Source organism: Myotis myotis, unplaced genomic scaffold (genome assembly GCF_014108235.1).
Source record: "Myotis myotis isolate mMyoMyo1 unplaced genomic scaffold, mMyoMyo1.p scaffold_m19_p_20, whole genome shotgun sequence".
In the NCBI taxonomy this organism is placed as follows: Eukaryota; Metazoa; Chordata; class Mammalia; order Chiroptera; family Vespertilionidae; genus Myotis; species Myotis myotis.
In genome coordinates, this window is record NW_023416325.1 from 719,575 (window position 1) to 731,522 (window position 11,948).

Consider the following 11,948-nt stretch of genomic DNA (forward strand, 5'->3'; position numbering starts at 1 on the left):
CAGCTGACTTGGGAGCAGAGAAGGAAGCGAGAAGAGTCCTTGTTTGCCCCGCCCCCGGAATGGCAACCCCAGAGCCCTTTGGGGAGGGGGCCGGGGCTCCTGGCAGCTGAGGCTGAGACAAGGCCGCAGCTTTGTTCTGAATTCACAATGGCAGGATGCCCAGCTCAGAGCCAGCTTCCCCGGCTTCCTCCCAGGCAGGGCAGGGTGGTGGGAGCTGGGGTGTCCCTCCCGCCTGCAGCCCTGGGGGCCCTCCCTGTGCAGTGAAGGCTGGGGGTCGGGGAGCATGAGAAGCCTTGGGGGAGAAACGACGGCATCTGGAGTGAGCTGATGCCGTCTCCTAACTTTCCTTGAGGCGGCCTCCCGGGGTGAGACGGGGGTAGGCTCTGCGGCTGCTCCCAGTTCACAAACAGGCACAGGAGGGGGAGGCCCCGGCCCCGGGTCGCACGGCTTAGACGTGCCAGAGCTGGGATTTGAACCCACTCCCACCCCTGCTCTTGGCTATTCGTCTCTTCTGCCTGCTTCATCCATGTCCGTGCTGGGGAGACAGCAGCGGAGGGGACAGTGGCCTCAGCCTTCCCCGGGCCCAGTCTGGTGAGGAGGAGGCGATAAACCAGCGCTGAGAATGGAAGGGGCACAGGGCCCTGCCTGCAGAAATGCAGGGAGCTGCGGGTGACCTTTGACTCGGCGTGGCCAGGGGCAAAGCAGGGCTGGAGGTAGAACTGCCCAAGGAAGGTGACGGCTGTTATCCTGAGTCCCCAGGAGGCTCTGCCCGCCCAAAGCCGTCCATCCTTTGTCCCGTCTCGCCAAGCTGCGGATGGGACCCCGGAGGTGCCTGAGTGACACCAGGACAGGGCTGGGCCACGGGCATCTCTGAGTCACAGGGAGGGGGGTGGTGAGTGACTCACCCTGGGCCCACTTCCCTCTACAAGGCCAGCCTGGATGGAGGCCAGGGCCAGGAAACCCTGCATCTGTCCTTCCTGGGCCAGGTGACTCCCAGGCCTTCCCTGCCCTCATCCCCAGCCGTGGGCTCACACAGCTCTGCCTAGGGCTGGCTGGCATGGCAGTCCTGCAGGAATTCTGTCTGTGCGAAGGAATGAATGACTCCTCCCTGAGTCCCAGGTCCCTGGATCCCAGCCGCAACCTGGTCTAGCTCTCCTCCTCACGAAGCAAGCAGAGACTGTCTCCCTTTCCTGGTGGGCCTGGAGCCTCAGAGAAAGTGGGTGAGAAGATGATAGCCCAAGATGGGGGCCAAGCCAGCTGACACCATCACCCCCCTTCTTCTCGGGCCCTGCCCATCGGGCTTCTCACTGGAACCCTCTACTTGGGATCATCATACCCATTTTGCAGATACAGAAACTGAGGCTCAGGGAAGGGCGGCTACCCACCTAAGACACACAGTGAGGCGGGCAGAGCAGGATTTCCCCTAATCCAGGCAGGGTCCTTGTGGTTTTGGTTTTTTTGTTTTGTAGTTTTGGATTCTCACCTGAGGATATTTTCCCATTGATTTTTAGAGAGAGTGGAAGGAGGGGAGAGATAGAGAGAGAAACATCGATGTGAGAGAGACACATTGATTGGTTGCCTCCCGCACGGGCCCCGAACAGGGCCGGGGATGGAGCTTACAACTGAGGTACCTGACCTTGACCAGAATCAAACCTGGGACCCTTCAGTCCACAGGCCGGATGCTCTAGCTACTGAGCCAAACCAGGTGGGGCAGAAGGTGTGTGTTTTAGGAAGATCCTTCTGGGACCACGTGGAAGTTGGAGTGGAGGGCCCAGAGCAGAGCGGGGAGGAAGCCACTGCCTCCCTGATGGGCAGTGGTGGCCCGGCCAGTGGAGGGACTTTGGAGAAGGGGACAGGTCACAGTGCGTAAGGAAGGATGTCCGCATCTTTCTGTGGGTGGCTGGGGGCCAGTGAGCCCGTCACTCCCCCAGACAGTGGAACCTCGTTTCTCGAACGTCTCCCATCTCGAACAGTTCGCTTCTCAACCTGACAGCCCTTTCATGCCGATACCCATATGACAGTCAAGCATCTCTCAGGTGACAAGGGAGAGCTCGCGAGTATGAGTCTGGTTACCACCGTTAACATCTCAGGATCTGGGGCTCTGAATATTTTCATGGTTTCTTTGCTTTTGTTGCTGCCTATAATTATTATTAAATTTTCGTTTTTTAAAACATTTTTCATTTTTTTATGTACGTTTCCTTTCTTAGTAAATTTTCATGTCCTTTTGTTTTTAAGGTGTTTGTTTATAGATTAAACAGTACAATATATAAGAAAGGTTAAAACGGGATCATTGGGGGGTCTGGAATAGATTAATTTACATGATTTCTAGGGGGGCAAAAATGATTCAATTTTCGAACAGCCTTCCGGAACAAATTACGTTCGAGAAACGAGGTTCCGCTGTATTTCCCTGGCTGTCACCCTGAGGAATGACACGGGATACAAGCAAAAATAGTTTATTTGAGGGCGGAAGACCCAAAACTGGAGGGTCCAGGGATGAGGCTACAGCAGCTGCCGGGAATTGGCACAGATGACACGCTCTCCCCCCCAGGGGAGCCCAGCAGCAACAAGCCCGTCCCGGGGCCCCCCAGCTGCCTCCCCCACTTCCTGGAGGGAGGATTGTACAACCGCCAGGAATCGTCATCGTCGTCATCAGAACACGGAGAGGTCCTCAAAGTTTGGCCAACAGTTTTCGGCGTAGTCGTCGGGATTAATAATAATTACTCTGACAAGCACAGTGAGTGGCCAGGCGTGGACCCACCATCCAGTGGTGAGCGGGGCCTGGGGTGAGGGGAGGGTGGCAGGGACGGGGGGGGGGGGTCTCACTGGGAGGCCCCATGCAGCCCCCCAGGTGGCCTTTCCCGAAGGCACCTCGCCCTCCCAAGGCCGGGTGGCTGCCTGCTCTCCGCTTGTCCCACGGCCACTGGCCAAGGTTGGGTTCAGGCTGGGGGGCTGTCCCCGACGGCCCAGGCGCTCTCCCAGGCCTCAGAGACCCTTGCCAGGCTGGTTCCTCCGCCAGAAGCCCCAGCGGGCAGCCCAGGAGGCCACGACCTCGCAGTTGTGGTAAAGGAACATCCCCGCCAGGGTGAGTGCGATGCCCACGTAGCTGAGGGTGCTGAGGTGGCTGCCGAACAGGAGCCGGGACAGGACGAGGTTGCCCACGACAGTGAGGTTACCCAGGACGTGGACGGTGAGGGCGGAGGTGAGGGCCAGCAGGGAGAAGCTGGCCAGGTTGTAGAGCACGGACAGGAGGCAGCTGAGCAGGATGCAGGCCCAGAGGCGGCAGTCGGTGGGAGCCGGCGACAGGGCCACCCCGGCCTCCAGCACCAGGGCCGCGCCGGCCAGCAGGCAGAAGCTGGGCAGCGAGGTGGCGTACAGCAGGGTCACCGCGTCCAGCCGCTCCTCCTGCAGCAGGGCACCTGCAGGCGGACAGCACACATCAGCACCTGCACCAGGGGGGAGGAAACCCCACCTCGCCAACCCAGCCTGCCCCCCCCCTCTCCCACCCCACCTCCAGGAAGCCTGCCCACCCTCTCGGGCAGAGCTAGTGGCTCCTGCTCTGGAACGTGATAGTCAAGAGTCCGAATCACACTGCCTGCGTGGTGACCTCACTAGCTGTGGCCTGCCACTTAACCTCTGGAGGCCTCGGTCTCCTCCCCTGCAAAGTTAGGTGATAATAAAACCTGATACGGCCCAGCTGGCATGGTTGAGCGTTGGCCTAGGAACCAGGAGGTCTCTGTTCGATTCCCGGTCAGGGCACATGCCTGGGTTGTGGGCTCGATGGGTGGGGCGTGCAGGAGGCAGCCAATCCATGATTCCCATCATTGATGTTTATCTCTCTCTCTCTCTCTCTCTCTTTCTCTCCCCCCCTTCCTCTCTGAAATCAATCAAAATACATTTAAAAAATAATAAAAAATAAAACCTAATATGCAAGGGTTTGTATAAAGATTATAATAGATAGCATACATAAAGCCCTTTATAAGGTAAGTGCTCAGTAAATGTAAAAAAATAAAATAAATGGGCCTATTATCACCCATTTCAAACTGCTCCCATAGATTAAAACGATAACCTACAATGACTTCCAAATGACCAATAAACATGAAATGTGGCTCCCAAAAATCTTCAGGGGCTCCCCAGGCCCAGGGAACAATATCCTAGGTTCTTTTTTCTTTTTTTAAAAAATATATTCTTATTGATTTCAGAGAGGAAGGAAGAGGGAGAGAGAAATAGAAACATCAGTGATGAGAAAGAATCACTGATTAGCTGCCTCCTACACGCCCCACACTGGGAATCGAGCCCACAACCTGGGCATGTGCCCGACCTGGAATTGAACCCTGGCCTCCTGCTTTGTAGGTCGATGCTCAACCACTGAGCAACACCGGCCGGGCTATCCTAGGTTCTTAACCAGTGTAGAAGGCCCTGCACGAAGTGGTCCTGACCCACCTTTTTTGATCTCAGCCCTTATCACACCCACTGCCCCACAGTGGAGCTCCCACCACCATAGCAGGGACAGGCCAGCAGAAGTCCCCAGCTCTGCCACTTAATAGCCACGTGACCTTTATATTTAAAAAGAAAAAAAGAATTTTAAAATAATAAATTGTTTGAGTCAAATGTGGGGTCCGCTCATTGCTCCATCCACTTATGACCACGGGCATGACAAGAGAACAACAAAAGAGTCATTGTTTGCGCGTGGCTGTCATCCGCTAATCAGCATCTTCTGCTACCAACACTGGGGCTTGTCGGGATGGATCCAGGAGTAAGGGGAAAGCTTTCAGCTTTGCAAAGAAAGAGGGGAGGCCGGCCGGCGTGGCTCAGTGGTTGAGTGTCGACCTATGAACCAGGAGGCCACGGTTCAATTCCCAATCGGGGCACATGCCCGGGTTGGGGGCTCGCAGAAGGCAACCAAGTAATGATTCCCTCTCATCACTGATGCTTCTATCTCTCTCTCCCTCTCCCTTCCTCTCTGAAATCAATAAAAATATATTTTTTATTTTTTTTAAATATATTTTATTGATTTTTTAAAGAGAGAAAGGAGAGGGATAGAGCGTTTGAAACATCAATGAGAGAGAAACATCGACCAGCTGCCTCCTACACACCCCCTACTGGGGATGTGCCTGCAACCAAGGTATGTGCCCTTGACCGGAATCAAACCTGGGACCCTTCAGTTCGCAGGCCGACGTTCTATCCACTGAGCCAAACCGGTTAGGGCAATAAAAATATATTTTTTAAAAAAAGAAAGAATGGATTCTACCACCTTGCATATGTGTGAACATGCGTGTGGGTGTGTGTGTCTATGCGTACACATGTTATCACCCAGCCAGTTCACTTAGGAAGTGGTGCCCCTCATCAAAGTCAGACACCGCTCAGGGCAGTGGGAGTATTTGCACGAAGGCAATGATGGTTTGGGGGCTCGTCCAAGTTTTAGCGGCGAGAGATGAGTAACGGATTCAGGGGTTCTCCTCTCTGCATCTTCTGACACACACTTTCCAAAGAGCCACAGAGAGGCTTACTCATGGGCTACGCTTGGAATAGGAAATCTCTATTTCACTCTGATGTTTTGGCTTTGTTCTCTAGGCAACAGTCCCTCCGGCTAGAGCATTTCTAGAAATGAACAGATAATTGGAATACCTCCTGCTCGCTCACTGGCTCGCTCCAAATATAGCACCCTTAGGAGCTGCCTGTGGCCTGCATGTTCAAGGTCCAATCACGGGAAGGCGTTTAGGATTTCAGGTGCGACACAGCCAGGCAGGAGGGTCCTAGCCTCCTCACCCAGCCTCTGTCCCTGTTCTGCATCCCCCTCCCCCCCACCCCCAGTCCTCTGCCTCGCCTCCCTGCAGCCCAGGGAAAGAGGGGTGATCCTCGGTCAGAGGCGGCTCACTGCACCCGGGGCCCCCAAAATGCCAGCTCGCCATCCTGCCTCCTCAGCGACCCCTCCTCTGCCAGCCCCCTCCCCGCCGCCCCCCCCACAACCTTCCATTTCAACCTCTCCTTCTCCAAAGACATTTTTGTTTCAGCATCTGAACATACCAGGCTCTGCCGCATGTAGACAAACATGTTCTCTGACCCTGTTCTGCTGGGCCCCGGCCTTACTCCATTGCTAGCTGTGCGCTATCAGGCAAGCCACCCTCTCTCCAAGCCTTGTCTGCTCATGCGTAACAGGGCCAGGTGAGGTGCTGAGCACAGGGCCTGGTGCCCAGTGGTAACTGCTTACCACGGCAGCTGTCTCAATCCCCACACTCAACTCCTGTGGCCGATACCTGTGCCCTGGCACAGCCTGTTTCCTGCTCCCAGAGTGCCCTTGCCTCATTTTTCTATGTGAAGAGCTGGGCAGAGCATGTGTTTGCTACTAACATTATTTTTTTTTATTCTGAGAGGAAGAGAGAGGAAGAGATAAAAACATCAATGATGAGAGAGAATCCCTGATCGGCTGCCTCCTGCACACCCCACACCGGTGATCGAGCCCGCAACCTGGGCCTGTGCCCTGCATGGGAACTGAACCGTGACCTCCTGGTTCACAGGTCAATGCTCCACCACTGAGCCACGCCAGCCAGGCCTATTATTATATTTACTAGAGGCCCAGCGCCCCGCCCGAGACACCCTGCCCGCCCCAGTGTGTGTGTGTGTGGGGGGGGGGGGGGGCGGGGGATGAGAGGTGGTCAATGCACCTCATGGCGATGGCGACTGGTCGAGCGGTCATTCCGGTCGTTACGCTTATGGGCCCTGGCCTTTTATTATATAGGATTGTTACTGTCACCGCTGCATGCCTCTTGCCTCGGGCAGCCTTCTCTGTCTCCCCTATAGTCACTGCCCCGACCACACCTGTGTTTCTGAGGGCGTCTCCCCACCAGCCGCGAGCTCCGTGGACGGGGATCGGGAGGCTGCTCCTGATGCATAGGTGAGACAAGCTCACACCCACTTCCTAGCCTTCCTGTGAGTGGGGAGTTGGCCTCACTCCTCTCCCCTCGTACCCTCTCCCCACCCCCCGGGCCTGCAACTGGCCCAGGTGGGAGGGAGGCTGCTGGCCGTGCCCAGGACCGCTGGGGTGCTCCGCTTCCCGGACTACCATCCTCTGCTCCGATGGAGTCTGCTCTCGCGAAGGGAGCTGGTGTCGGCCATTTACACTCCAATCGGAAGCTTGCCCTGGCGCCTTTCCCCGAACTTCCGGAAGTAGAAACCTCCTCTTGCCCCAAACCCATGCCACCCCTCTGGCTCCAGTCTGTCCCTCCCCATCTCTGCGGGGCCTCCCTCTCTGTTTGGTGGGGGTCCAGCCTCCTCAGCGCCCTCATGAGCGCACTGAGCCATGCACAGAGGCTCACCATAGCCTCATCGCGGTCAGAGCCATTAATACATCTACAACTTAAGGTCCCAGGCCAGGTGCTGGGGACATGGCGACGCCCCAAGGCAGCCCATGCCTCTCAGAGCTCCTGTCTGACGGGACACAGACAGGTAACCAAGCGGCTATAACAGGGGGCGCTCAGAGGCTTGATGGGGGGCACAGAGGGTGCTGTGGGAGCCTGGAGCAAGCACCCAACCCACCTCCAGGGCCAGGTAGTTGACACGGGACAGATGGAAGGAGCTGGCAGAGGCCAAGAAGGGGCCTAATGCCAGGCACCCACCCCTCCGTGCCTGGGTGCCTAGGTTCTCACCGGCCATACCCATTCTGCAGGTGGGGGCTCCTTCTGGGGGAGCCTCAAGTCTGGAGCCTTCCCAGCCTGCGGCCCTGCGTGGGCTGGGAGGTGGGGTGGTGGGTGTGCCCAGAGGGTCAGGTTTCCCACTGTCTCCTCATGCCCAGAACCCAGGCCTGAGCTCCGGCACCCGCTCTCATATAACCTGAGGGCAAAAATAGAACGAGGCTCCCGCCCTGCCACAGAGCCTGGGCGGATGGGGACAGGGCCTGTCTCTGAAGATGCCAGGGCAGGGCCGGATCCCGGCTGCAACCTCCCCTGGCGGCAGGTCGCCCCAACCCCAGCCCAGTGCCCTTGGGGCACCCCTTCCTTCTCCCAGGACTGGGTCACAGGATCTCAGAGCGGGCAGGGACGAAGAGCCAGAGGCCCCTGGGACACGCCAACCCTTCTCCACCAAACAGATGGGGAGACCGAGGCCCAGACAAGCCCCAGACCTGCCCAAGGTCACCCAGTATGAGCAGAGGGGTGGTCTCCCTGCCCCGAGTGGGTGCCCTGGCCTCCCCCAAACCTCCCTTGGGTTTAGGCAGAGAGAGTGGGCTGTGACTCGGACTCCCCTCAGAGGAACAAGCAGGAAGGCGGCCTCCGCCCTCAGACAGGGTGAGTTAACAGGGTCTCGGCCTGGAGCCTCCACCGCCCTCTGCTCAGACCCTCCCTGTCTCCTTTCAGCAGAGGGGAAGTAACCCTGAGCAAATCACAAACCTCCCTGGGCCTCAGTTCCATCATCTATAAAATGGGAGTGAAGGTGGTGGTTGCCATGACGACTCAAGGTCAACACCCAGCACAGGGCCTGTTACACGGCAGCTCCCAGCAAACAGGAACCCTTCCCCGACTTAGCCAACGCCCTGGCCCTCCAAAGCCCAGCTCAAGGCCTTGCCCGCTTTCTCTCCTCCTGGTCCCCACGGTCGGGTCTCCCCCTGGGGCCACAGCCTTATGCTGCACCTAGGACAGCACGGAGATTGGCTGCCCGGGTTCCGATCGCACCTCCGCCGCTCACTGGCCACACCACCCAAGGCAACCCCTCGCCCCGTCAAATGGGGACAAGATGGTGATTTCCTTGATCGGGGCAGTACAGGGAGATCCAGCGAGATAAAGAGACAAGAAACACTGGACACAGATCAAGGGCAGCTATTATGAAATATTAGCCTAAGTCTGGGGCCTGGAACTCACTGCGTTGTTGGCTCTTTCTGGGTTTTCTCGGTTTCTGCCTCTTCCAAAGCCGCGAGGCTCAGTTGCTTCATCTGTAAAATGGGCTGCCGGCCACCTCCCTCTCAGGGCCACCGAGACCACATACCCACCGCCACCCCCGCCTCCTCAGACAGTGACCCGGGCACTCACTCTGCTGGATGGACTTGAGGCCACGGAGGCAGGTGGCAGCCAGCAGGAAGCCACAGCCAGCGGGCGGTGTCCGGAGCTCACCCGCCAGGCTGCAGGCAGCCCCCAGGCAGAGCGGGCCCATGGCGGCGAACTGCAGCGGGTGGTGACGCCGGCCCAGCAGCAGCGCCGACAGGGCCAGCGTGATCAGCGGTGTGGTCGTGGTGGCCAGCTGTGCCAGGTCCAGGGGCACCGTGCTCAGGCCCACGTTGCCGCAGGCCATCGAGGTGCCGAAGGTCAGGCTGAGCAGCAGCACCTGGCAGTGGGTACCGCCGGGCAGGGGGCGCCGGGCTCCCCGGTGGCACGCCAACGCCGCGGCCAGCATGTGCAGCGCCGAGAGCAGCAGCGGCCGCCCGAAGCCGTGCACCGTGAAAATCCACTTGTTGAGACTGGACATGCTGGCTCCCGCCAGCAGCCACACCAGGGCTGCCATGGCCACCCGGACACGGCCAGGCCGGCCAGGGGCCTGGGGGGTTTCGGGGGGCCACTCTGGGGAACCAGCCCCCCGAGCACTGCGGGCCACTGCCACTGTGTCCGCAGAGGTCATCCTGCTGTCATGGTGCTCCCGAGGACAGCGGCACATCCGTGCCCGTGGGGCTGGGGCAGGAGGCCAGCTCCCCAGAGCCACCAGAGAACCCTGCCCCCTGGTCCTGGCTTCTCAGATCCGGGCCTTCCTTTCAGACAGGTGAGCTAAGGGCCTGTTCTGCCAGGCCCGTGCCAGCCCAGGTCCAGGAGCTGTGCCGAGCCCAGGTCGCGGCTGCTGGGATGCCAGGCTCTCTGGCCTAGTAAGTTCCGGGCACCTCTGCCCTGTGCCAGGTGAAGTCTCTACTCTTCTCCCCACCTAGTGCCCACGCCAGGCTGAGAGAATCCCGGTTCTTCTTCCTCTTCCGTGCAGATTCCGGGACCTCCTGCGCGCATCTCCTGCGCGTTCAGGCCATGACCAGGCCCGGCCGGGGTAATCCAGGCTCCTGCACCCCGTGGTGTCCTGCGATGCCCAGTCGTCGCGGCTCCCTGCCTCCGTCAGTGCCCAGGCCCGCGCTCCGGCCGGTGCCGGGCGGTGAGCTCGGCTGGGCTCGACTCCGACTCCGGCGGGGACTGTCCTCCAGCTCCGGCTGCGGCTCCGGCAGCTGCGACGGGGAATCCGGCAGCCGCTCCCGCCCGCCGGCTCCAGCCCCGGCCCGTGCTCTTGGCCCCGCCTCCGCCGCCGCCCGCCCGCCCGCGCGCCCGCGCCCCACCGGGAAAGCTGGGCCCCGCCCCTGGCCAGGCCGCGCCCCCGGAGCCGCGAGGGATGTCTCGCCCCGCCCCTCGCCACCCTCCTTGATCCGCCTGGCATTCCCTCCATCAGCTGACCGCCCCCCACCGCCCCCAGCTGAGTGGTCAGCCTGTCTGTCCGCTCTCCCCGCACTCAGAGCCGAGGCGAGTCCCCAAAACAGGGAGGGCCACGGATGTATCTTTCTGAGATAAATAACAGGAGACGCCATCTCCTAGGACCCTCCCAGGGGTCCCCATCCCAGGACCCTTCTAGGGCTTCCCATCTCTGGCCACAGTTATCCGTGGGACCTCAGCATCCAGGAGAGTTGGACCACGGGGTCCCCTAAGGTCTCCCCATCGCCCCTCCCTAGTCCCAGCACCTCCTCCCTCCAGCAGCCCGGGCGGAGGAAGCTGAATCACCAAGGCCACCGCAGCTGCGGAAGCCGGGTACCGCTGGCCGCCATCCACCCCGGGCCGCCCGGTCCCACCTTCTGGGCACGCAGAGCTGACTCATCACTGGACTTCCCGGGGTCCACCCTCGGCCTCAGCTCTATCCAGCGGGACGGAGAGCCCTGGGTTGCCTGGGAGACGGGGCAGCGGCCACTAAGCCCTTGTCCCTTCCTGGGTCTCAGCCTTCCCCTCTGATCGAGGGATGCGCCGGGAAGGGCTCGCCAGGTGCCCAGTGCCGGCTGCCCGCGTCTTTCCTGACACGCGGCTTCCTTCCCTGCCGGACAGCGCTCACCCCCACCCACACTGGACAGGCTCACCCCCAGCCCCCCTCCCACTTGACTGGACGGGCTCACCCCCAGACTGCCTTTGATGACAGTAATCTGTCTGGACTCGCAGTGGTTCTCAACCTCCTGGCCCTTTAAATACAGTTCCTCATGTTGTGACGCAACCATAACATTATTTTCGTTGCTACTTCATAACTGTCATGTTGCTACTGCTATGAATCGTCATGTCAATATCCGATATGCAGGATGGTCTTAGGCGACCCCTGTGAAAGGGTCGTTCGACCGCCAAAGGGGTCGCGACCCACAGGTTGAGAACCGCTGGCTGGAGGAACAAGACCTCAAAGGGGGACCACTTAGCCCGGTCCCAGGCGCCCTCTGGTGGCCAGATCGCAGAATGGGGCACGCAGGAGACAGCCCATCCATGATTCTCATCCATGATTCTCTTATAGTTGCTCTCTCTCTCTCTCCCTCTCTAAAATCAATTAAAAATTTTTTTTTATTAAAGAAAGCCCAGTTTGGGGGGTTTCCCAATATGTGCCACCTGCCCTCTCTCTAACCTGGCCCAAGAGCAGCCGGGGCCGTTCTCCCCTGCATGGGAGGGGTCAGTTGGTATCTCAAGGGGTAGAGAGGTGGCAGGGTGGTGCAGTGGCAAGTGCTGAGGGCTGGGGTCAGTGGGTGAGGCGTGGGCCCTGCTACTTCTAGGCTGTGTGCAAGCTGCAGACCTCTCTGGGTCCCCACTTTCTGGAACAGGGCTGTCACGGGGAGTCACAGGGCAGGTCCTGAGTCCTCCTGGAAGTACCCCAGGCTGCGATGACGGGAGGACAAGTGAACAAGCACTCTGGGTTCTGGGCACAGACAATTCACCTTAAAAACGGAGGCCACTTTTCCATTTGGGCTTGCCCATAGTTCG

The 11,948-nt window shown here is 59.3% G+C and overlaps 1 protein-coding gene across 1 annotated transcript; it reads right to left on the reverse strand.

The window, feature by feature from the left end:
* Positions 1-2,437: 2,437 nt before the first annotated feature.
* Positions 2,438-10,252, reverse strand: SLC35E4 (solute carrier family 35 member E4). The gene is made up of 2 exons (XM_036353797.1): positions 9,018-10,252; positions 2,438-3,416 (listed from the first exon to the last, which is right to left on the reverse strand). Exons 1-2 carry the CDS (start codon positions 9,634-9,636, stop codon positions 2,983-2,985), a joined length of 1,053 nt encoding a protein of 350 aa, XP_036209690.1. The 5' UTR covers positions 9,637-10,252; the 3' UTR covers positions 2,438-2,982.
* Between the last annotated feature and the right edge of the window lie 1,696 nt (positions 10,253-11,948).